General features: G+C 45.9%; 1 protein-coding gene across 3 annotated transcripts in view; it reads right to left on the bottom strand.

Annotated features, from left to right (window-relative positions):
- Window positions 1–26,423, bottom strand: part of ABCA13 (ATP binding cassette subfamily A member 13) — a 770,386-nt gene that overhangs the window by 59,948 nt on the left and 684,015 nt on the right. For all 3 annotated transcript variants that reach the window (XM_068236514.1, XM_068236515.1, XM_068236516.1), the window contains exons 56-58: window positions 5,331–5,465; window positions 328–431; window positions 113–205 (exon numbers count right to left, since the gene is read on the bottom strand). In XM_068236514.1, the coding sequence (XP_068092615.1) occupies window positions 113–205; window positions 328–431; window positions 5,331–5,465 (332 nt within the window). The remainder of the gene's footprint in view (window positions 1–112; window positions 206–327; window positions 432–5,330; window positions 5,466–26,423) is intronic.

The raw sequence follows: 26,423 nt of genomic DNA, 5'->3' as shown, positions 1-26,423 counted from the left end.
CAACAGCATGTCTAAACGATGAAGAGACATTACTGATACAGTGACCCTCATGTACAATGAAGCTGAAACAAATATTTTTCATTAAATAAGAAAAATAATTAAATATATTTACCTATTTTTAATGTGCTGTGGAGAACCAATACATTTAAAATGGCCATTCACCATTACAGCAAGTCTAGTGCACAGAGCTTCACACTCTTCCATGCTACACATATAAAATACACAAAAGACATATTTAATGCAACATACATGTATCTGCTATTCCTGACATTGTATGTGAATTAAAATAAATTAATGTGAAAATAATAGAATTATTACGTGCCATACCTGTGAGAGGACAGAAAAGATACACAACCGTCATTAACTTCTTTTTTTATAACTTCCCAAAGGTGACGCTTAGAGCATGGATCCATTCCAGAACTAGGCTCATCCTAGGGATTATTTTGCAAATGTTAATTTTTATTTTTTTAATTACAAATTTAGATTAGTTATGCCAAAACATAATTCTCCATACTTAAGCTATTCTGAGTCAAAGTAAAAGAAGTTTTCTGTCTAAAACCTCTTAGACTGGATTAACAGTGAAATGTTGCATATTGTGTTATAATGAGTGTGAACTGCAATGGAGACTGGACATACATGCAGTGAGCTAGGCACCTGGCCCAGATGGCATTCATCCTTAGATCCTTAGGGAATTAAGTTCAGTTATCAATAAACCCCTTTATCTTATCTTTTGTGACTCTCTTTCAACTGGCAGAGTTAAAGTAGATTAGCGTACAGTCCATATTTTCCCATTATTTAAGAAGGGCAAAAAATCAGATCCGGGAAATTATAGACCTGTGAGCTTAACGTCAGTTGTGTGCAAACTATTTGAGGGGTTACTAAAAGATACCATACAAGACTTCATAGTAGAAAATAAATCTAATTTCTCAGCATCAGCATGGGTTTACTAAAGACAGGTCCTGTTTGACTAACATGCTCAGCTTTTATGAGGTAGTGAACGCTAATGTGGATATTGAGAATGCTGTAGATGTGATATACTTGGACTTTGAAAAGGCCTTCGACACTGATTTCCACAAAAGTCTGGTTCAAAAGTTGAGGATGCAAGGACTGAGGAAGAGTCTGTGTGCATGGATAGGGAACTGGCTAATGGACAGAAAACAAAGAGTTGTGGTCAATGGATCGTATTCAAAATGGGTGACTGTTATCAGTGGGGTCCCACAGGGGTCAGTACTGGGTCCAGTGCTCTTCAATTTATTTAATAATGATATAGTAGATGCAGTAGAAAGCAATGTTGCTATTTTTGCAGATGATACAAAATTGTGCAGAATCATCAACTCTCAGGAAGATAGTGACATATTGCAACAGGATCTGGATAGGATGGCTATATGGGCACATAAATGGCAGATGATTCAAAAAATGTGAAACCATGTATTTTTGTTGTAGGTCTAGCACCATACAAAATAAACGGGATACGGATGGGGACATCAAACCTGGAGAAGGACTTAGGAGTACTCATCGACAACAAGTTAAATAATTGTATTCAATGCCAAGTTGCTGCAGCTAAAGCTTAGCTAATACAATTTTGGGATGCATTAAAAGGGAAATAAAAATTTGAGATGGAAGTATAATATTGCCCCTGTTTAACTCTCTAGTAAGGACACATCTGGAATATGGAATTCAGTTCTGGACACCACATTACAGGAAAGATATTGCAGTTTTAAAGAAGGTGCAGAGACGAGCAACAAAATTGATGTGAAGGATGGAAGGTCTCACTTACCAAGAAAGGTTACATAAACTGGGTTTATTTAGTCTGGAGAAAAGATGCCTTAGAGGGGATCTAATAAACATGTATAAATACGTCAGAGGGATATATAGAGGGATATAGAGAAAGTGGGTGAGCTTTTTGTCCCTAGGCTTTCACAAAGGACTAAAGGACATGATCTGCGCATGGAGGAAAAATGTTTTAGCCATTTATTTAGGAAAGGGTTCTTTACAGTAAGAGCAATGAAGATGTGGAATGCATTGCCACAGGAAGTAGTTATGGCAAATTCTATATCTGCATTTAATGGGGGCTTAGATGCTCTCCTTGCATTGCAAGACATCCATGGCTATAATTACTAGGTAATGCCCAGTAGTGTTGATCCAGGAATTTTATTTGATTGCCATCTGGAGTCGGGCAGAATTTTTTTCCCTTTTGGGGCTAATTGGACCACGCCTTGTAAGGGTTTTTTGCCTTCCTCTGGATCAACAGGGATATGTGAGGAAGCAGGCTGGTGTTGTACTTTATTTTCTGGTTAACCTCGATGGATGTATGTCTTTTTTCAACCCAAATAACTATGTAATTACTATGTAACTATGTAACACATACATATACACATATCTGTCATCAGGCAACCCCTGCATGTGTCGGATTAACAATATTCTACTGTAATAAGGCCAGTGCCAGTCCCTTGTAGCTAAAATTGTACTCAATAAATCCCCTGCAATAGTTGTGCAGAACAGGTCAGACTATGACCAGTAAGCAGAACGACAACTATTGGCACAAGGCCATTAGAGAGAGGTAGATAGCAATCCCACTAGCGACATTAAAAATAAAGTGGATGCGTTAGTACGACAGGGTACTGGATACTGATGACCTTCTTTGTAGGTTATTGGCACTGGAGGGGTTACCAGAAAACCTGATGATATGTACCTTGGATGTACAGAGTTTCTTTTTAAGCCCATAAAGTACAAAGAGGACTTGTTCCTTGAAACTGATTTGTCGAATGGGTTGGTGTATTTTTTGCTGGATTGTAAAGAGTTTATTTTGCGTAGCAATTATTTTCAGTTTGATAAAGACTTTTACTGTAAGTTACAAGGTACGGGCATGGGTTGTCCAGCTGCACCCTCCTTTGCCAATTTGTTTCGAAGCAAAACTGTAACTGGAATGTTTAGATCAACTCAAAGTATTGTTATCATATCCTTGCATACTACGGATATGTTAATGATATTCTGATTTTGTGGTGTGGCACTTTTGTGCAGTTTGAACAAATGGTGGATGAAGCTAACTTTGCACACTCTACCAAGTTCACCTATGAGACCTCAAAAGAGAGTATTAACTATCTGGATGTTACTGTGTTTAGAGAGGAGAACAAGCTGGCCACTAAACTGTACTCATAAAAGGTGGTCCCTACTAGGTACAGTGCAGCAGGCGAGATAGAGTGTGATAGAGACATCCTGGGGACTAGAGTGGAGCAGAGTGGGAGAATCTCCTTTGTCACAAACCTTTAGCAGTCAGGCAGGATAGGGGTGGTGCAGAAGTATTAGTCGAGCCTACAGCAGGACCCTACTTTTGGTTAGTTGTTTCAGGGGCCACCCATTTTCTTATAAGCTGGGCAAGGTGATTTGAAATGTGGTTACAAGTCCATATATATATTGCGGTGACCCAATGTGCGCTGGTACCTGAGGAATTGAGGGTTTCTTTCCCATGCCTCTGTTGCAATGTGATTATATGGGGCAATTATATTTATCATCCTCACACAGGGAAGACAATGTGGATCAAGGGTCGCTACTACTGTAGCAGTATGTCTGTTGTTTATGGCCCCAATTGCTCATGCAGTCTGGTCTACATTGGTAAGACCAGACATGTGGTGTGTGAGAGGATCCAAGCACACAAATGTAGTATTACCAATCTAGCAAAAGGCAAAAAAGAATATGAAAACGCTGTCAATAGGCACTTTGTGACACATGCCCATACTGCAGCTCAGTTGCGGTGGTTCATGATTCATTCGGTTGTACCCTTGTTAAGGGGTGGGAACAGGACCATATGCTACTCCAATGTGAGGAAAAGTGGATCAAGCATTTTAATTGTGTTTCATATTTTGGTATTAATGAGAATTTCAGTCTGAAATGTTTTGTTTGTTAACCCGTCATGCTCCCAATACAAGCGTGTTGCAGAAGCCTTTTGGAGTGCTGTGTTAATTTGGGCAGCACGGTGGCGTAGTGGTTAGCTCTCTCGCCTTGCAGCGCTGGGTCCTTGGTTCGAATACCAGCCAGGGCACTATCTGCAAAGAGTTTGTATGTTCTCTCCGTGTCTGCGTGGGTTTCCTCCGGGCACTCCTGTTTCCTCCCACATTCCAAAAACATACGGATAAGTTAATTGGCTCCCCCTAAAAAAATTGGCCCTAGACTACAGTACTTACACTACATAATATAGACATAAGGCAATGGTAGGGATTAGATTGTGAGCTCCTTTGAGGGACAGTTAGTGACAAGGTATATATATACACTGTACAGCGCTGCGTAATATGTCGGCGCTATATAAATACTAAATAATAATAATAATATACTAGAAATAGATACATATGACTATGGTAGGGATTAGATTAGGAGCCCCTCTGAAGGACAGTTAACTTAAGTGACAAGTCAATATACTCTGTAAGATGCAGAAGAATAATTGCCTTCTAATATTAATGTAATGTTTTATGCTTTATATATCAAGTGGGGTGCTATCATGCTCTCTGGCCAATTTTACAGGGAAGCCAATTAATTTTGCATATGTTTTGGTTATGGACAAAGCCCATACAAACACAAAGGCACATAAAAAGTAATTGTAGACAGTGATCTGTATGGGATTCAAACCTGGTATTTTAGTGCAGCAAGGTAAAAGTAGTAACTACTAAGGAACAGTACCAGGGGCGTAACTTGACTTATTAGGGCCTCTCTGCAAAAAATGATAGCATGGGGCCCCCTTGGTCCCCGAGCCCCATGCGGGTCACGTGATCAGGAGCCAGTGAATGGCAGCAAAGGGTTTTCTGTTGTGAAGCAGCGCCTGGAAGCAGGAAAAAATTACACACTCTTCTGCACACTTTTTTTGTGAGTGAACAGAGAGGGTTTTTTTGCTAATTGGCTGCACTTGCGGTTGGGGAGAGGGAGGAGGAGGGGCACCAAATCCTCTGGGCCCTCCTGCGATGGCAGGGGTCGCAGGGGTGATTGCTACGCCCATGAACAGTACTCTTATCAGTTAGTGATTTACTAAGATCACTCTGTCTTTACAAGAGCATCACTGTGCACCAGTACTACCATCTGCTGCTAACCTAAAACATTCCACTGCCTTTTTCTGTTCCCTTCAAACTCTAGCACTGCACACGTGTGTCTGCTAGGGTTATAAACATATATGTGATCTATTAACAATACTTTAGACCTGATGACCTAATGACTTACACTGTCTGTAATCCATTCTTATTTTATCTATGCCCAGATCATTAATCATTACTGGTATTTTTTCTGTAATTTGAATATGCTCTTTCCTTCCCACAATCAAATTGACATGAGAGTTCAGTGTTGCTTACCAGCAGTAATATCTGTGGATCTCCAATCAATGCTATCGCAGTTGAAAGTTTTCTTTTGGTACCTCTGCTGTAAGTACCAACAAGTTGGTCTATGTGATCATCAAGGTCTAAACGCTCTGACAAACTACTCGAGATCTGTTAAAAAGATATCAATATTACATATAACAACAAATAGAGCTAATACACAACACAAATAAGTGTTCTTCAAGTGCAATTATTCAATTTTTTTCACCCAGATGTGATGAAATTAATGCTAGAGAAGGGAACCTTCATTTTGCTTTTGTGTACTCGGCTGGCTGGTTTGTGCGCTGTGCTCAACTGGTCTGGTGATGCCTGAAGATGCTGTGCTGCTGAGCTGGCACAGTTGATGCTGTGCTGGCTGGTATAGTTGATGCTGTGCTGGCTAGCATGGTGGTGGTGCTGAGAAAGCTGCCCTGGCTGATGGCTATGCTGTGCTGGCTGCCTTGGCTGATGGCAATGCTGTGCTGGCTGGCTGGTGATGCTGTGCTGGTGGCATCAATGCTGGCTGGTGACAGCAATGCTGTGCTGGCTGGCTGGTAGCAGTGATGCTGTACTGGCTGGCTAGTGCCTACGATGCTGTACTTTCTGGCTGGTAGTAGTGATGCTGTAGTGGCATGCTGGTGGCAGCAATGCTGTGCTGGCAGGTGGCCAGCAATGCTGTGCTGTATGGTAGCAGTGATGCTGTGCTGGCTGGCTGGTGGCAGTGATGCTATGCTATGCTGACTGGCTGTAGGTAGCGATGCTGTGCCGGCCTTCTGGTGGCAGCGATGCTGCACTGTCTGGCTGGCAGCAGCGATGCTGCACTGTCTGGCTGGTAGTAGTAATGCTGTGCTGGCTAGTGGCAGCAATGCTGGTAGTGGCAATGCTGCACTGGTTGGCGATAATTTGCTGTGCTGGCTGGTGGCTGTGATGCTGTGCTTGCTAGCTAGTGGTGGCAATGCTGGGCTCGCTGAGTGACCACCTGGACCTGCTAAGCTGACTGTGCTGGACTTGGCTGTGGCTAGCCTGATCTACAGTATATGGTGTGCTGTTCTGGCTGTCAGACCTGGTCAAGATGCAATGTATATGCTAGGCTGCTGGGTAGGCTGTCTCCCAATGCGCATGCCGCTCTGTATGTTGGCACCTTGTGCTGGCACTGCTATCCTGAACATCGCAGCGGCATTGGGCAGGCTAATTGTTTCTGACTGAGGTGTGCATACCAAAAAATGGGATGTGTTAAACAAGTTATCCAAGACACTGGGGAGGGGCGGGGGGCAAGGAAAGTGATGAAGCCTGGCTGCTATAGCATAGAGGGAAATGCAACAGGTTTCACAATAATGGCGGCCGCTACATAAACAATGTCAGTTGCCTGACTTCTGTGCCAATGCTTTGTCTCCAATACTTTAATGCCTGACACACACGATGCAATTTCCCTTCAGATCGACGGATCAAATTGATAATTTCCAACATGTCCAATTGAATTCCCAATTGGTTTTCTGACCGACAATCAGATCGGACCTGTTGGAAATTATTTATTTGTCCAGCCTATCTGATAGGAAATTGCATAGTGTGTACATGGCATAAGTCCCTGGCCCAGAGCACAGTGATAAAATGATTTCACTTTAGCCTGATTCCCCTGCTGCGGGCCTGTTGTAGATGTGTGATTCAAAACTGTAAACTAACCATACAGCAAAGACCGCACTGGGATGCATAGTGTGCATTTCTGGTAATTACTTCCAAATGAAATAGTAATAAATCGGGGGTAGAGTTAAGCAATTAAGTAAAACAAAAAAAAAGGAAAAGTGAAACCCTAGTACCACCCTAACCAGTGTTGGTGCTTGAATATGGCAATGAGTGGTTCGGAACCTGAATATAAGCATTTGGCCCCATTTCAGCATGGAACAGTGGGACACAAACACTTAATTAATTGTTGGACATTTTCAAAAATGTTTACAAAACATTTAAAAATATTTAAGATGCAAGGATGGGTAGGAAACACCAATAGTAATTGCCCTAGTTGCATAAATAAAAACTTTACCTACATAACAAATGCTTGATTGTGCAATCGCCATCAATTGGTCAAATCAGGTAGAGGCAATAAGCAAGGATAGAAGACTACTGAAGCAATAAATGCTATGAAATAACAATACTGACAGGTATGAAGATCAACATATCCAGTATAAGAAAAAAGAAAGAAACAAGGTGAATAAGGTGCTTGCTGTGCTACCCACTTAACGACCGCCTAACGCCGATAGGCGTCGGCAGGTCGAAGTGGTGTTTCCATGGAAATGGCCGTTCCATGTCAGTTCATGGAGGGTGTCTCCATGAACAGCCTGCGAGCCTCCGATCACGGCTCGCAGGCGTAATGTAAACACGAGGGGAAGAAATCCCCTGTGTTTAAATCCTACGGCGCTGCTGTCGCAGCAGCGCCGTAAAGCAGATCGGCGATCCCCGGCCTGTGATTGGCCGGGGATCACCTGCATCTGATAGCTTAAGCCTATCAGAGGCGGTACAGGATGGATCGCTGTCCGGTGCCACCAATAGCGAGAGGGAGGGAAGGAGAGGGAGGGAGGAGTATCGCTGCGTTGGGGAGCTTTGAGGAGATCTCCCCGCTCGGCCACACAGAGCGGCAGCGATCAGACCCCCCAGCAGGACATCCCCCTAGTGGGGGAAAAAAGGGGGAAGTCTGATCGAGCTGCCTCAAAGCTGATCTGTGCTGCGGGCTGGAGAGCACAGATCAGTGAAAGATACCCCGGTGCTTAAGTGCTTGGTTATGATATAATATATAAAAATATGTAATTGCTACTGTGCCACTGCCAGGCCCAGCACATTCAGTGACTACCTGTCCCCTCCCAATCACTGCACCTCTTCACTGTTCAGTGCACCTACCTACCTACCTACCTACCTACGTGAGTGCACGCATTGTTAATACCACCAGTCATTGCACCTGTTCACTAGAGATGTAGCGAACGGTTCACCGGCGAACGGTACCAGGCGAACTTCGGTGGTTCGCGTTCGCCTGCACCAGGCGAACTTTTGCGGAAGTTCGATTCGCCCCATAATGCACTATGAAGGTCAACTTTGACCCTCTGCATCACAGTCAGCAGGGACATTGTAGCCATTCAGGGTACGCTAAGTCCTGGAGCCCCACCCCCCTTATATAAGGCAGCCTCTGGTGGCCATTACAGTCACTCGTCTGCCTGCTATTAGACAGACTAGGGCGAGCTGCTGCAGATTGTTCTCCTAGGGACAGATTAGTTAGGTTCTTGGCTGCTTAGCTTGCTCCTGGCTGATTATTATTGCTTTTATAGCACCCCTCAACAGCTCTTTTCAGAGCTAATCCTGTACTTTTTTTTTCTGTGTGTCAAACTGACACTTTTGTTGCATGCACAGCCTTGCTAATTCATAGTGTGTGTGCCACTGCCAGCAGCCCAGCACATTCAGTGACTACCTGTGTGTGTGACAGGGAGCTGCACATTGTACTACCCACCCAGTACCGCATATACCCAGTACCTGTTGTGTTTACTTAACCCACCTCATCACTGCATATCCCTAGCTTTGTGTTGAGTGAACCCAGCTCACTGCATCTAACTACCTGTTGTGTTCAGTGAACCCAGCTCACTGCATCTAACTGCCTGTTGTGTTCAGTGAACCCAGCTCACTGCATCTAACTACCTGTTGTGTTGAGTGAACCCAGCTCACTGCATCTAACTACCTGTTGTGTTGAGTGAACCCAGCTCACTGCATCTAACTACCTGTTGTGTTGAGTGAACCCAGCTCACTGCATCTAACTACCTGTTGTGTTGAGTGAACCCAGCTCACTGCATATAACTACCTTTATTGTTCAGTGAACCCACCTCACTGCATATAACTACCTGTTGTGTTGAGTGAACCCACCTCACTGCATATAACTACCTTTACTGTTCAGTGAACCCACCTCACTGCATCTAACTACCTGTTGTGTTAAGTGAACCCACCTCACTGCATCTAACTACCTTTATTGTTCAGTGAACCCACCTCACTGCATCTAACTACCTTTACTGTTCAGTGAACCCACCTCACTGCATCTAACTACCTGTTGTGTTCAGTGAACCCAGCTCACTGCATCTAACTACCTTTACTGTTCAGTGAACCCACCTCACTGCATATAACTACTTGTTGTGTTGAGTGAACCCAGCTCACTGCATCTAACTACCTGTTGTGTTGAGTGAACCCACTTCACTGCATATAACTACCTTTATTGTTCAGTGAACCCACCTCACTGCATCTAACTACCTATTGTGTTCAGTGAACCCAGCTCACTGCATCTAACTACCTTTACTGTTCAGTGAACCCACCTCACTGCATATAACTACCTGTTGTGTTGAGTGAACCCAGCTCACTGCATATACCTAGCATCCCCCCGAGATGGACAAAATGGACAAACCAGGTAGAGGAAGAGGTAGAGGCAGACCCAGAGGAAGGCCACCAGGCACCGGCAGGTCTGTGCAAGGTGGTGTTGCTGTGATTTCGTGCGGACCTGGCCCAAAATACAGTGCTCAGAAGAAGGCACGTGCCATCACTTCCCCAAATTGTGAGGATGTGGTTGAGTATTTAACACAGAACACCTCATCTCCCGCAGCCAGTGCCACCAGCGCTAGTACAAGCACCACATCCGCTGCATTTGACACTTCGCAGGAGTTATTTGGTGGTGGTGAAATCACTGATTCACAGACACTACTGCAACAACAAGAAGAAGGCGCAGGTACACCACCTCATACATTTGAGTTAGGTGGCGCTAGTATGGACGTAACGTGTGAGGAGGGGGATGATGAACCACCTGAAGTTGGTGCAGTTGAGGAGGTGTCTGAGGAAAGCGAAGCTGGGCAGGAGGATTATGATGATGATTATACGGATGCCACGTATGTTCCCAGTAGAGGAGATGACCAGGGGGACAGTTCAGAGGGGGAGTCAGAGAGGAGTAGGAGGAGACGACTCCATGATAGAAGCAGAGGGAGCTCATCCTCAGAAACAGCTGGGGACAGTGTCCGGCACCATGTATCGCCAGCTATGGACAGCCAGCCAACATGCCTTTCAACGTCAGCTGCTGATGCCACCATAGTGCCATCATCCCAGGGGGGCTCAGCGATTTGGAAATTTTTTAACATGTGTGTCTCAGATCGGAGCAAAGCCATCTGTTCTCTCTGCCAGCAAAAATTGAGCCGTGGAAAGGCCAACTCTCACGTAGGGACAAGTGCCATACGAAGTCACCTGGAGAAAAGGCACAAAAAGCTATGGCAAGAACACCTGAGGAAGAGCAGCACCCAAAAGACAAGCCACCCTACTTCTCCTCTTACTCCTTCAGGTGCATCGTCTTCATCTGCTTTCTCCCTTGCACCTTCACAGCCACCCTCCTCCACACCGCCTCTTCCCTTGAGCGGTTCCTTCTCCTCTGCCCACAGCAGTACCTAGCTGTCCGTGAAGGAAGTATTTGAGCGTAAGAAGCAAATGTCTGCCAGTTATCCTCTTGCCCGGCGTCTGACAGCTGGCGTGGCGGAACTATTAGCTCGCCAGCTATTACCATACAAGCTGGTGGAGTCGGAGGCTTTCTGTATGTTTGTGGCCATTGGTACACTGCAGTGGAAGATACCAGGCCACAATTATTTTTCATAAAAGGCCATACCCAAACTGTACCGTGCAGTTGAGAGGCAAGTGGCCCATTGGGTCAACCTGGTGACCGATGGCAGCAAGCAGGGAGTACGTGGCTGCGCAGCGGACTGACTTGTCACACGTCCACGGCTTGCAGGCAGGCCTCCAGCCACCTCCTCTCCGCCTGCTACCACCTCTTCACTGTCGTCATCCTCCTCCTCCTCCTTGGCTGGTGCCACGATCTCCTCTCCAGCTACACAGCCCCCGCACCCCAGGGCCTATGCTGCATGCCAGGTACGACGGTGTCACGCAATCTTAGACATGTCTTGCCTCAAAGCGGAGAGTCACACTGGAGAAGCTCTCCTGGCTGCTCTTAACAAACAGGTGGAGCAATGGCTGACCCCGCACAAGCTTGATATCGGCAACGTGGTGTGTGACAATGGCAGCAATCTCATTTTCGCGTTGAATTTGGGAAAGCTGACACATGTACCCTGCATGGCACATGTGCTGAATCTGGTTGTGCAAAGATTTGTGTCCAAGTACCCAGGCTTAGAGGACGTCCTGAAGCAGGCCAGGAAGTTGTGTGGGCATTTCAGGCGCTCTTACATGGCCATGGCACGCTTTGCGGACATTCAGCTTAGAAACTTCTTGCCGGTGAGACGCCTGATTTGCGATAGCCCGACTCGCTGGAATTCCACCCTGCTGATGTTCTCTCGCCTGCTAGACCAGGAGAAAGCCGTCACCCAGTACCTGTATCATTACAGTACAAGGACACAATCTGGGAAGATGGGGATGTTGTGGCCCAACACTGATTCAAAATGCATGCAGGGTCATGGAGCCCTTTGAGGAGGTGCCCAAACTGGTGAGTCACGCTGAGGGCACCATCAGCGACTTGATCCCCTACACCTACTTCCTGGAGCGTGCCGTGCGTAGAGGGGTGGATACAGCTGTGGAGGAGCGTGAACGAGAACAGTTACGGCAGCAGGAGTCGTGGGAGCGATTTACATCCGAACCCGATGTTTCCATAACACCTGCGGCAGCACAGAGGGGGGAGGAGGAGGAGGAAGAAGAGGAGTTGTGTGGGGAAGGAGAGGAGTCAGACTCTGATGATGATGATGAGGAAGGTGTTTCTGTGGAGGAGGAAGAGGCGGCGGAAGAAGAACAACCGCGGCAGCCGTCACAGGGGGCTTCTGCTGCTCCACGTTCCTGTGGTATTGTTCGTGGCTGGGGGGAGGAAGAGGAGTTGTGTCCGTCACTGAGGAAGAGCAAGAGGAGATAGAGAGTATGTCTGCATCCAGCTGTGTGCAGATGGCCTCTTTCTTGTTGTCCAGCCTGTTGAGGGACCCCCGTATCAAAAAACTCAAGGCGAATGACCTGTACTGGGTGGCCACGATACTAGACCCTCGGTACAGGCACAAAGTGGCAGACCTGTTACCAACTCAACACAAGGCAGAAAGGATGCAGCACTTGCAGAACAAGCTGTCGATGATGCTTTACAATGCGTTTAAGGGTGATGTGGCTGCACAATGCAATCAAGGTACCACTGGCAGTAACCCTCCTCCTCCCAAGTCCACGCAGGCAAGGACAGGATGCTCCAGCAATCTCAGGGTGATATCAGACATGTGGACATTCTTTAGTCCAACTCCTCGCCATAGTCCTTCCAGATCCACCCTCCACCAACACCTGGACCGGCCGGTAGCCGACTGCCTGGCCTTGATTGTGGATGTAGACACTGCAAGCAGTGACGATGAACCCTTGGACTACTGGTTGTGCAGGCTTGACCTGTGGCCAGAGCTGTCCCAATTTGCCATCCAACTTCTCTCTTGCCCTGCCGCAAGCGTCCTGTCAGAAAAGACCTTCATTGCAGCTGGAGGCATTGTCACAGAGAAGACAGTGTTCAGTACCTGACCTTTATCAAAATGAATAAGGAATGGATCATGGAGGGCTACTGCACGACCAAAGACTAAGTCAGTCCCTACACACAGCATCTCTGCCTGCAGGCCTACTTGCCTTCTCCGCTGCCACCACCAACAGCGTCCAGGACTTTAGGCGGATTCCTTAATATTTAAGGCCGCTGCTAGCAGCGGCCGCTATACTAATTTTTCTGGTGCGTGTACATGCCGTCCTAATTTTTCTGGCTGCACTGCGGGCGGCTGCAACAAAAAAACAAAAGGCATGTACATGTGCCCATCCTCCTTCGTGAGCATTACCTTGCCATGGTGAAGGGGCTTGCATATCACAATGAAGCAATGACCACCGGCTATTTGAGTGTCTCGGGTGGGGGTGGTACACAAAAGATAATAAGGTCGTTGCTTCATTGTGGTCAGACCAAATTTGATCAGCTGGACAGTCACTGTTGTTCTATCATTGAGCTACCACAGCCCCGCGACCATATGGGCTTGAAAACCGCCACGGCCTACACTCTCGCCACGGCGCGCACCAGTCCAGCACGGCCATCACTACGCAAACAGCTGTTTGCGGTGCGTTACACAGTGAGTTTGGTGCGTCTGTGTGAAGCAGAACTCTAATTACACTCCCTGATTGATGTATACACATGCAAGATGTTTAAAAGCACTTTAGGCCTGCAATTTAGCATTCAATGTGATTTCTGCCCTTAAAATGCTGCTTTGCGCCACATCCACATTTTTCCCCGGGACTTTGGGCATGTATCCCACTCCGCCATGCCCCCCTCCAGGTGTTAGACCCCTTGAAACATCTTTTCCATCACTTTTGTGGCCAGCATAATTTTTTCTATTTTTCAAAGTTTGCATCCCCATTGAAGTCTATTGCGGTTCGCGAACTTTTCCGCGAACCAAACCTTCCGCGAAGGTTTGCGAACCGAAAATCGGAGGTCCGCTACATCACTACTGTTCATGGTGGTACCTGTGTGTGTGTGTGACAGGTGCACATGTGTAATACCCTTCACTGCATGTACCTACCTGTTGTGTTCAGTGCACCCACCTACCTACGTGAGCGCATGCAGTGTGATATTTAATACCACCAGTCAATGTACCTGTTCATGGTATGTGTGTGTGACAGGTGCACATTTGTAATACCCATCACTGCATATAACTACCTGTTGTTCAGTGCACCCACCTACCTATGTGAGTGCACGCAGTGTGATATTTAATACCACCAGTCACTGTACCTGTTCACGGTACGTTTGTGTGAGACAGGTGAACATTTGTAATATCCATCACTGCATACACCTACCTGTTGTGTTCAGTACACCCACCTACCTACGTGAGTGCATGCAGTGTGATATTTAATACCACCAGTCACTGTACCTGTTCATGGTACGTGTGTGTGAGACAGGTGCACATTTGTAATACCCATCACTGCATATACCTAATTGTTGTGTTCAGTGCACCCACCTACCTACGTGAGCGCACGCAGTGTAATATTTAATACCACCAGTCACTGTACCTGTTCACGGTATGTGTGTATGAGACAGGTGCACATTTGTAATACCCATCACTGCATATACCTACCTGTTGTGTTCAGTGCACCCACCTACTTACGTGAGTGCACACAGTGTGATATACCATTCCGTGCATACCCTTTAACTGCACCCGTGTGACTGCACATTGTATTAGTCAAGTCAGTGCATACCTTTCACTTCATCCCCCCCCCGAATATGGAAAAAACAAAAGGCAGAGGCAGGCCACCTGACATGATTGTTCGAGGTCGCGCTGTCTTGATTTCGTGCAGCCCTCAACCAAAGTACAGTGTTCAGAAAAAGGCACGTGCCCTCAACCACCAATATTGTCAGGACGTAGTTGACTAACACAGAACACCTCATCTTTCTCAGCTTCTGCACGGAAGCGTGACATATCTTCCTCCTCCTGCTCTGATTCTGGCACCCCACTTAACACTAAGTCGGCCGCCACCACCAAAGTGCCATCACCCCAGGGCTCAGTGGTGTGGAATTTTTCGTGTGTGTCTGCCTCAGATGAGAGCAATGCCATCTGTACTCTCTGCCACCGAAAATTGAGCCGTGGAAAGACCAAGACCCACGTAGGGAAAACTACCTTACGAAGGCACATGATTACAAAGCACAAACTGCAATGGGATGGCCACCTGAGGAAAAGCAGCACACAAAAGCAAAGCCACACACTGCAGTGGAAGATACCAGGCTGCAATTTTTTCTCAAAATAGGCGATACCTAAACTGTACCGTGATGTTGAAAGGCAAGTGGTGACATCTCTGGCACACAGCGTTGGGTCAAGGGTCTATCTGACCAAGGATGCCTGGTCTGCAAAGCACGCTCAGGCCTGCCCGAAAACTAAGTCAGTCCCCACACTCAGCATCTCTGCCTGCAAGCCATGTGACTGCCTGACCGAAGACTATGTCACTCCCCACACAGCATCTCTGCCCGCAGGCCGGTTGACTGCCTTCTCCGCCACCACCAACAGGGTCAAGGACTCCAGGCAGATTCCTGAAATGTTAAGGCCGCTGCTAGCAGCGGCCGCTATAATAATTTTTCTGGTGCGTGTACATGCCCGCCTAATTTTTCTGGCTGCACTGCAGCTGCAACAACAAAACAAAAGGCATGTACATGTGTCAATTCCCCTTCATGATCATTACCTTGCCGCGGTGAAGGGGCTTGTGTATCACACTGAAGCAATGACCGCCGGCTATATGAGCGTCTCGGGGGGCGGGGGACACCCACGATAATAAGGTTGTTGCTTCATTGTGGACAGACCAAATTTGATCAGCTGGACAGTCACTGTTCTGTCATTCAGCTACCTCGGCCTGGCGACCATATGGGCTGGAAAGCCGCCATCACCTGCACTCTCGTCATGGTGCACACCAGTCCAGCACGGCCGTCACTACACAAACAGCTGTTTGCAGTCACTGCATACCTTTCACTGCATCTTTGACTGCACATTGTATTATACCTGGCAGTCAGTGCATACCTTTCACTTGAATGGATGGCAGACTTGCCCTCCATAACAGATTCTCATTAAAGGATTTAAAGTTGATTCATCTCATATACAGCAGGGCCTCGAAAGTCCTCCTGCATTCTTATTTTTAGTCACTACCTTGGGACGTGCCATGCCTGCTGCCTTCCTTGGATGTGTGGTAGCCGTTCCTGCTTCTTTGCCCACAGCGTGCCTGCTGCCTTCCTTGGATGTGTGGTGGTGGTAGCCGTTTCTTAGGCTCCCACTCCGGACCGGAATCAAACCAGGATTCCTCGGACATTACCCGTGGTCCCAATGGCAGACTTGCCATCCATAACAGATTCCCGTTACAGGTACTGAACAGCGAGCAGAAAATGTAATTTAAAAAGAATAGATGTAAGCTTTAACAATGGCAGAGAAAGAACCATCGAAAGTTGATAAGGCAGTCAGATATTACCTGATATCACTGAGGAAGAGCAATCTCGCCATGGTGCGCACCAGTCCAGCACGGCCGTCACAACACAAACAGCTGTTTGCGGTGCGTTACACAGTGAGTTTGGTGTGTCAGTGTGGAGCAGTACTCTAATTACACTCCCTGATTGATGTATACACATGCAGGATGTTTTAACCTCCTTGGCGGTCATCCCGAGCTGAGCTCGGGGTATGCCGCCGGAGGTCGCCGCTCAGGCCCTGCTGGGCCGATTTCCATTCTGAAAAAAGCAGCACACGCAGCCGGCACTTTGCCAGCCGCGTGTGCTGCCCGATCGCCGCCGCTCCGCGGCGATCCGCCGCGTGCAGCGGCGAAAGAGGGTCCCCCCAGCCGCCCGAGCCCAGCGCAGCCGGAACAAACAGTTCCGGCCGGCGCTAGGGGCTGGATCGGGCGGCTCTGACGTCAGGACGTCGACTGACGTCCGTGACGTCACTCCGCTCGTCGCCATGGCGACGAGGAAAGCGAAACAAGATAGGCCGCTCATTGCGGCCTATCTTGTTACTTTCGATTGCCGGAGGCGATCGAAAGTACGCTTCCGGAGCGCCCTCTAGTGGGCTTTCATGCAGCCAACTTTCAGTTGGCTGCATGAAATATTTTTTTTTTAATTTAAAAAAAAACACATTGCAGCCTCCCTGGCAAAATAAATAAACCGCCAGGGAGGTTAAAGCACTTTAGGCCTGCAATTTAGCATTCAGTGTGATTTCTGCCCTTAAAACACTGCTTTGCGTCAAATCCAGATTTTTCCCCGGGGATTTTTGGCGTCTATCCCACTCATCCATGCAAAAACTCAGATGTTAGAGCCCTTGAAACATCTTTTCCATCACTTTTCTGGCAGCATAAGTGTTTCTAGTTTTCAAAGTTCGCCTCCCCATTGAAGTCTATTGCGGTACGCGAAAGTTCGCAAGAACCAAAGTTTTGCAGAAGTTCACAAACCCGGCAGCCGGTATAGTAGGCTGCAGCAGCCAAGTTATCTAAAACAAGATAAGTAGGAAGGGGCAGTTAAAGGGTTAATGAATGATTGCTGCTGTTTGCCATAGCAACAATCATTCACTTTTTAATGGGTGTGGTCACATGCATAAGTGTTGGCTTTGGGGGCATTCATGCGGGAGTGTGTTGTGCTGGCTTTCATTCTTGGATGTAGACTCTCATGTTTTTTCATGTCATGCTTATTTATTTATTAGTATAAAGGGTAGTTTTGCATTTTTGTTTGTCTATACATATACTGTGTCACTTTCTTAAAGAGGAGCTGTCAGCCATACTATGCCAGATAAAAAAACGGCATATATACCGGTAAGTAGATAAATACTAGCTCTACTTACATAACATGTGTATTGCATGGTCCAAGTGTTGATTTCAGTGAACTTTATAAAATAAAAAAAGGTAAATGGAGAGAATTCTGTTCGCTGGCAGGGGCCATCTTTACTCCCTCCAGCTGAGGCCAATGGTGAGGTCATTTTCTCCCTCACTCCCCCTCCTCCCCACACCAATAGCGAGCGTTGATTGTAAATGCAGGGGTTCCCTAAGGAAATAGTAGCAGGAACGGGGTTCCCCATGGATGCGATGTGATGCGGTAGTGGCAGCCACTGCCCACATGAATCAGTGGAGATGCCTGTCGGGCTGGAGTGTGGGGAGGGGGCAGACATGGACAGTCATGGGAGATTCAGCCAATGAGAGGAAAAGGAGTGAAAGTGACACAAGCTGTATCTGTGCAGAAACGCCCCCCGCCCCAGCCTGCACTGCAACTTCTCTTTTGCAGCTGATTACTGGCTGCGTACTAAGGAGCCAGAGACATGAGGATTAATCTCTGCAATATAAAAGTAAGATTGATTTTAAAGTTATGCATTGCCTTTATAGGATTCCTTTTATATAATCAACAGATAGAAATAGAGAATTGGTTTTGTTTTTCATGCCTAACAGTTACTCTTTAAAAGAAAAGTTATTTGTAAGTTATCATTTTGAAAGTTTTTAATTTTAGGTGCCAATACCGCATCACTAGAGGGAGGTAGGTGAAGCCATGCAAATCATCCAGTAACCTCATTTGCATCCAGAACTGCTCTTTTTAGCGCATCTATAGTTTATCAATAAGCTGTAATTACAGTAACACTTGTTGCCACGCTGCCATGCCTTTAAACTAAGGTTTCAATGCAACTGTACTTATAATTTAGTAAGCCACAGCCTGTAGGAAGCAATATGGTTTGATGCAGAGATATGTTTGTAAATCATCTCTGAATATGTAAGATTATTAGATAAATCCAAACTTGCTTGAAAGATAACCTGAAAACTGCAGGAAAAGGTCATATAAGGACGAGGATGCTACAGACATCACCAGTAAACCACAGTAATCTTTCACAAATAAGTACATTAAATAGACATCTTAAACTGATGGGGGAACAAATAATTGTGTAATTTACAAATGAAGCATGACATAGAAGCTTCATTAACATGTTTAAGCATACTTTGTCTAGGTCACAGTGTTTATATTCAGTCATTACTTTCTAGAGTTATGCATTTCTGTCAATCTAGCTCATTATATTTGATTAAAGAATTAGAGGAAGCTCACTCTTCAACTATAACAAGAAGAATTCCATTTGTTTGTGAAATTTGTTTGTGAAATGTAATAGTGTATTTCTTTATTATACCAATCAATATGTAATTAGCTTTCACAACTGTGAGTAATTGTTTGATATTGCCCATGCTTTGCAGTAGATTTGAAACGCATACTTAAAGCGAAATGAAACCCAGCATTTCTTCTTTGCTCTAAAAAATTATTTACAGCATATTATATACAACCAGCATTTTTTTTTTACTAAAACAGCATTCAAGGGGTTACACACAGAGATGGAAAGTTCAGTGCAGAGAAATGTGGACGCATCCAAAGCTATAGATAATGTTATCTTGTGTTTACTTAAGTGTATCAAGTGAGGAATGTGACACATTCTCTGACTGGAGAAGCTGCTGGACACTAGAGATGGCCTCCGATTTTAGGTTCGCAAACCAGGTTCGCGAACTTCCACAAAAGTTCGATTTGCACAAACGTTCGCGAACCGCAATAGACTTCAATGGGGAGGCGAACTTTGAAAACTAGAAACACTTATGCTGGCCAGAAAAGTGATGGAAAAGATGTTTAAAGGTGTCTTCCCTGCATTTACAATCAATGCTCGCTATTGGTGTGGAGAGGAGGGGGAGTAAGGGAGGAAATGACCTCACCATTGGCTTCAGCTGGAGGGAGTAAAGATAGCCCCTGCAAGTGAACAGAATTCTCTCCATTTACCTTTTTTTATTTTATAAAGTTCACTGAAATCAACACTTGGACTATGCAATACACATGTTATGTAAGTAGAGCTAGTATTTATCTACTTATACTGTATATGCCGTTTTTTTATCTGGCATAGTATGGCTGACAGCTCCTCTTTAAGAAAGTGACACAGTATATGTATAGACAAACAAAAATGCAAAACTACACTTTTATACTAATATATAAATAAGCATGACATGAAAAAACATGAGAGTCTACATCCAAGAATGATAGCCGACACAACACACTCCCGCATGAATGCCCCCAAAGCCAACACTTATGCTTGTGACCACACCCATTAAAAAGTGAATGATTGTTGCTATGGCAAACAGCAGCAATCATTCATTAACCCTTTAACTGCCCCTCCCTACTTATCCTGTTTTAGATAACTTGGCTGCTGCAGCCTACTATACTCAGGCTGCCTCCCTAAGCCTAATGCAGGGTGGCATAGGGAGCACTTGATATTTAATTGATCAAGATTAGAGGTGCCCTGAATTTCCGATTTTAGGTTCACAAACTTCTGCAAAAGTTTGGTTTGCGCAAACTTTCGCGAACAGCAATAGACTTCAATGGGGAGGCGAACTTTGAAAACTAGAAACACTTATGCTGGCCAGAAAAGTGATGGAAAAGATGTTTCAAGGGGTCTAACATCTGAGTTTTTGCATGGATGAGTGGGATAGACGCCAAAAATCCCACGGGAAAAATCTGGATTTGACGCAAAGCAGCGTTTTAAGGGCCGAAATCACATTGAATGCTAAATTGCAGGCCTAAAGTGCTTTAAAACATCTTGCATGTGTATACATCAATCAGGGAGTGTAATTAGAGTTCTGCTTCACACTGGCACACCAAACTCACTGTGTAACGCACCGCAAACAGCTGTTTGTGTTGTGACGGCCGTGCTGGACTGGTGCGCACCATGGCGAGATTGCTCTTCCTCAGTGATATCAGGTAATGTCTGACTGCCTTATCAACTTTCGATGGTTCTTTCTCTACCATAGTTAAAGCGTACATCTAATTTTTTTAAAATACATTTTCTGCTGGCTGTTTAATACCTGTAACAGAATCTGTTATGGATGGCAAGTCTGCCATTGTGAGTGACCAAAGGTAATGGCCACGGAATCAGGGTTCAATTCCGGTGCGGAGTGGGAGACTGAGAACCGGCTACCACCACCACACATCCAAGTAAGAACCATTTGCTGTATAAGTAATGTACCTGCCCTGACCGTGCTTTGCAGACCAGGCATCTGTGGTCAGATGGACCCTTGACCCAGTGCAAGATGAACCAAATCAGCAGCATTTGGCAAGAATGTGTTATAGAGGGCAAGTCTGCCATTCATTCAACTGTGTGAAACTTTCGATGGTACTTTCTCAGTAGCATGGTGACCATGGGTAATGGCCAGGGAATCCTGGTTCGATTTCGGTCCAGAGTGGGAGCCTAAGAAACGGCTACCACCACCACACATCCAAGGAAGTCCCAAGGTAGTGACAAAAAATAACAATACAGGAGGACTTTTGAGGCCCTGCTGTATATGAGACTAATCAACTTTAATACCTTTAACGAGAATCTGTTATGGAGGGCAAGTCTTCCATCCATTCAAGTGAAAGGTATGCACTGACTGCCAGGTATAATGCAATGTGCAGTCACAGATGCAGTGAAAGGTATGCAGTGACTGCAAACAGCTGTTTGTGTAGTGCTGGACTGGTGTGCACCATGACGAGAGTGCAGGTGATGGCGGCTCTCCAGCCCATATGGTTGCCGGGCTGATGTAGCTGAATGACAGAAACGATGATGGAGACTGGCACGTCCAAAAATAGAAAAGCTCTTTTATTGAGTAATCATTAAAAGCAGTGGTAATACAGCGACAGCCCGCTGTTTCAGGTGTCAGCCCTTTCTCAAGCTGTTTCAACCACATAAAAGAGTGAAGCTCGTACACTTATATACTGCCCACTCACACTAACATCCAATAGATTTAAATTCACAACAGCCAATCAGTTTACCTGCATTGCCCTGCGGACCTAAGTGAATACATGTCCCTGACGTGTCAAACGTAGCCAAAACAGTATTCACCGTGGCTCTGTGGCATCATCCCACACAACAGAAACCTCCCATGGCCTCCTATTTGCCACTGAAGGACCAGGTGACTCTATTCCGTGTGACGTCATCACGCAGACGCCACCCTGGGTGCGCTCAAATGTCTTGCGCAAAACTAAGTGCGCATTTGACCAAAAGACGTGACTGGATGCCGCCCCCTAGGCGGAAACATCCACACGTCATATGTAAACAAAGCGCTGCCCTATACACGGCAGCCAATAGCGAACCCACAGGTAGCCTCTCCATAGCAACCCCACACATTATAACAACATATATTAAACAATCTCACCACGTCCTCTGCGACAAAGAAGAAAGTCAGCGGACTTCCTAGATCCAGATCCGCAGATGCAGGCAAATGAAAGCTCTGTAGTAAAAAGAGCAAAATATATACATTCGAACAAGCAGCTAAAGTACACCAAAGCATGTCACACACAAAAGCCCAATTCATACTCACGATTGAGCCCTCCATTTCCCATCACCCCCAATCTCTTTATCCAGCCCAACTCCCATCTCAATAGTTCATTAGATCTACTATGTCTTCCCCTCCAGGAACCAGGGACCCCATCTATGACCTGCACCTTCAGTTGTGACACATTATAATGCATCAAAGTAAAGTGAGCTGAAACTGCTTGTTTTGTGTCACCATTGCGGATGGAACTTTTGTGGGAACAAATCCTATCCCTAACCTTCTGCGTAGTCATGCCAACGTAGCGTAGGCCACAAGGGCATTTTAAATAATAAATCACGAAACTAGATTCACAGGTATAAAAGTCCCGGATCAAATATTTCGTACCTTTAGTTGGGTGATAAAATTCAGGGCCCTTGATGATATGTCCGCAAAGGTGACAACCCAGACAAGGATAAGTCCCCATCCTCCTGTTGGGCACTAGTCCCACAGGAGCATGGTGAAAACCTTATCTCTAATTGTAGGTGCTCGTTTGAAAGACTGAAGTGGTGGGTGCCTAAATTCTGGAATATTAGGGAAAGCATCCCTCAATAGATGACAATGACGTCCATTTTGTACCATTTTGTACATTGAATTTTATCAACCAACTAAAGGTACGAAATATTTGATCCGGGACTTTTATACCTGTGAATCTAGTTTCGTGATTTATTATTTAAAATGCCCTTGTGGCCTAGACTACGTTGGCATGACTACGCAGAATGTTAGGGATAGGATCTGTTCCCATAAAAGTTCCATCCGCAATGGTGACACAAAACAAGCAGTTTCAGGGGTCCCTGGTTCCCTGGAAGACATAGTAGATCTAATGAACTATTGAGACGGGAGGCGGGCTGGATAAAGAGATTGGGGGTGATGGGAAATGGAGGGCTCAATCGTGAGTATGAATTGGGCTTTTGTGTGTGACATGCTTTGGTGTACTTTAGCTGCTTGTTCTAATGTATATATTTTGCTATTTTTACTACAGAGCTTTCATTTGCCTGCATCTGCGGATCTGGATCTAGGAAGTCCGCTGACTTTCTTCTTCTTCTGGTGAGATTGTTTAATATATGTTGTTATAATGTGTAGGGTTGCTATGGAGAGGCTACCTGTGGGTTCGCTATTGGCTGCCGTGTATAGGGCAGCGCTTTGTTTACATATGACGTGTGGATGTTTCCACCTAGGGGGCGGCATCCAGTCACGTCTTTTGGTCTAATGCGCACTTAATTTTGCGCAAGACATTCGAGCGCACCCAGGTTGGCATCTGCGTGTTGACGTCACACGGAATAGAGTCACCTGGTCCTTCAGTGGCAAATAGGAAGCCGCGGGAGGTTTCTGTTGTGCGGGATGATGCCACAGAGCCACGGCGAATACTGTTTTGGCTACGTTTGACACGTCAGGGACATGTCTTCACTCAGGTCCAATGCAGGTAAACTGATTGGCTGACATGTTTCGGGCCATACAGCCCTTAATCATAGCACATAGCCACAGCTCATATTTCTCAGTTAAAAAGGGGGGAGAAAAGAGTGCCACACCCAAAGTTGACATGGGCCAGCCCACATGCGGGAGGGTCCAGCATAACAATATAAGCTGTCAGTCAATGGGTGAGCACCAGCCCCATATACAAAGTAAACATCTATTAAAAGGTATAAATTCTTGTAGGCAACATAAAACCAAGAAAAAAAGAAAAAAAAACTTTAAAGAACAATCAAAGTGCACAAAGAGGAGTACAAAATTATATAATACACCATTTGTTCACCCGCATTAACATTTATGTATTGGGTGATGTGCCCATCGTTAATGCGGGTGAACAAATGGTGTATTATATAATTTTGTACTCCTCTTTGTGCACTTTGATTGTTCTTTAAAGTTTTTTTTTCTTTTTTTCTTGGTTTTATGTTGCCTACAAGAATTTATACCTTTTAATAGATGTTTACTTTGTATATGGGGCTGGTGCTCACCCATTGACTGACAGCTTATATTGTTATGCTGGACCCTCCCGCATGTGGGCTGGCCCATGTCAACTTTGGGTGTGGCACTCTTTTCTCCCCCCTTTTTAACTGAGAAATATGAGCTGTGGCTATGTGCTATGATTAAGGGCTGTATGGCCCGAAACATGTCAGCTTTGTACTTTTTTTAAATGCTGTGAGGATACGTCCTAAATAAACTACAAGACTGTGGAGAGACTTGTTGCGGACCGCATCTTTCATCTTTACTACAGTGTCCAGGCCTGGCTGCCTATGGTCCAGCACTGCCTTCCACAGTGCAGTCGAGCGGTTGTTTCCTGATTGCCTAAACTGATTGGCTGTTGTGAATTTAAATCTATTGGATGTTAGTGTGAGTGGGCAGTATATAAGTGTACGAGCTTCACTCTTTTATGTGGTTGAAACAGCTTGAGAAAGGGCTGACACCTGAAACAGCGGGCTGTCGCTGTATTACCACTGTTTTTAATGTTTACTCAATAAAAGAGCTTTTCTATTTTTGGACGTGCCAGCCTCCATCATCGTTTTTGTATACAGCTGGGACCCTTGGGTGCGAGGATCCATCGAGGCTTGGGCACCCACTTCCCTGGTTTATGAATGCCACTCTTTTTACCCTTGTGTCAACTGTCAAGTAGCCGAATGACAGAACAGTGACTGTCCAGCCAGCAGATCAAATTTGGTCTGTCCACAATGAAGCAACTACCTTATTATCGTGGGTGTGCCCCCCCCCCCCCCCCCCCCGAAACACTTATATAGCCGGCGGTCATTGTTTCATTGTGATACGCAAGCCCCTTCACTACGGCAAGGTAATGATCACGAAGGGGAATTGGCACATGTACATGCCTTTTGTTTTGTTGTTGCAGCTGCAGTGCAGGCAGAAAAAATAAGCAGGCATGCAAACGCACCCGAAAAATTATTATAGCGGCCGCTGCTAGCAGCGGCCTTAAAATTTCAGGAATCCACCGGGAGTCCTTGACCCTGTTGGTGCGGGCAGAAATGCTGTGTGGGGAGCGACTTAGTCTTGGGGCAGGCAGTCACACGGTGTACAGGCAGAGATGCTGTGTGTGGGGACTGACTTAGTCTTTGGGGAGGCCTGAGCGTGCTTTGCAGACCAGGCATCCGTGGTCAGATTTAGAACAAATTGCGGCCTGGTATCTTCCACTGCGGTGTGTGGCTTTGCTTTTGTGTTCTGCTTTTTCCTTAAGTTGTCTTCCTATTGCAGTTTGTGCTTTTTAATCATGTGCCTTCGTAAGGTAGTTGTCCCTATGTGGGTCTTGCTCTTTCTACAGCTCAATTTTCGGTGGCAGAGAGTACAGATGGCATTGCTCTCATCTGAGGCAGACACACACAAAAATGTCCACACCGCTGAGCCCTGGGGTGATGGCACTTTGGTGGTGGCAGCCGACTGAGTGTTAAGTGGGGAGCCAGAATCAGAGCAGGAGGAGGAAGATATGTTGCGCTTCCGTGCGGAAGCTGAGAAAGATGAGGTGTTCTGTGTTAAATAGTCAACTACGCCCTGACAATATTGGGGGTTGATGGCTCGTGCCTTCTTCTGAACACTGTACTTTGGTCAGGGCCACACAAAATCACGACAGCGCGTCCTCGAAAAGACCTGCCTCTGCCTTTTGTTTTGTTCATATTGGGGGGGATGAAGTGAAAGGTATGCACTGACTTGACTAATACAATGTGCAGTCACACAGGTGCAGTTAACAGGTATGCACGGAGTGGTATATCACACTGCGTGCACTCACGGAGGTAGGTGGGTGCACTGAACACAACAGGTAGGTATATGCAGTGATGGGTATTACAAATGTGCACCTGTCACACACACGTACCATGAACAGGTACAGTGACTGGTGGTATTAAATATTACACTGCGTGCGCTCGCGTAGGTAGGTGGGTGCACTGAAGTGAACAACAGGTAGGTATATGCAGTGATGGGTATTACAATGTGCACCTGTCTCACACACAGGCAGGTACCGGACAGGTACAGTGACACCGGATGCGCTCAAGTAGGTAGGTGGGTGCACTGTGAACAACAGGTAGGTATATCCAGTGATGGGTATTATGATGTGCACCTGTCACACACAGACAGGTACAGACAGGCACAGTGATACTGCGTGCGCTCACGTAGGTAGGTGGGTGCACTGTGAACAACAGGTAGGTATATGCAGTGATGGATATTACAATGTGTACCTGGCACAGTAGTAATTATACCACCAAGGGGCCAAAGGCCAGCTGCGACTGACTGACAGGGCTGTAT

Source organism: Hyperolius riggenbachi, chromosome 5 (assembly GCF_040937935.1).
Source record: "Hyperolius riggenbachi isolate aHypRig1 chromosome 5, aHypRig1.pri, whole genome shotgun sequence".
In the NCBI taxonomy this organism is placed as follows: Eukaryota; Metazoa; Chordata; class Amphibia; order Anura; family Hyperoliidae; genus Hyperolius; species Hyperolius riggenbachi.
The sequence above is the reverse complement of the archived record's forward strand: the minus strand, read 5'-3'. Positions and strand labels throughout refer to the sequence as shown.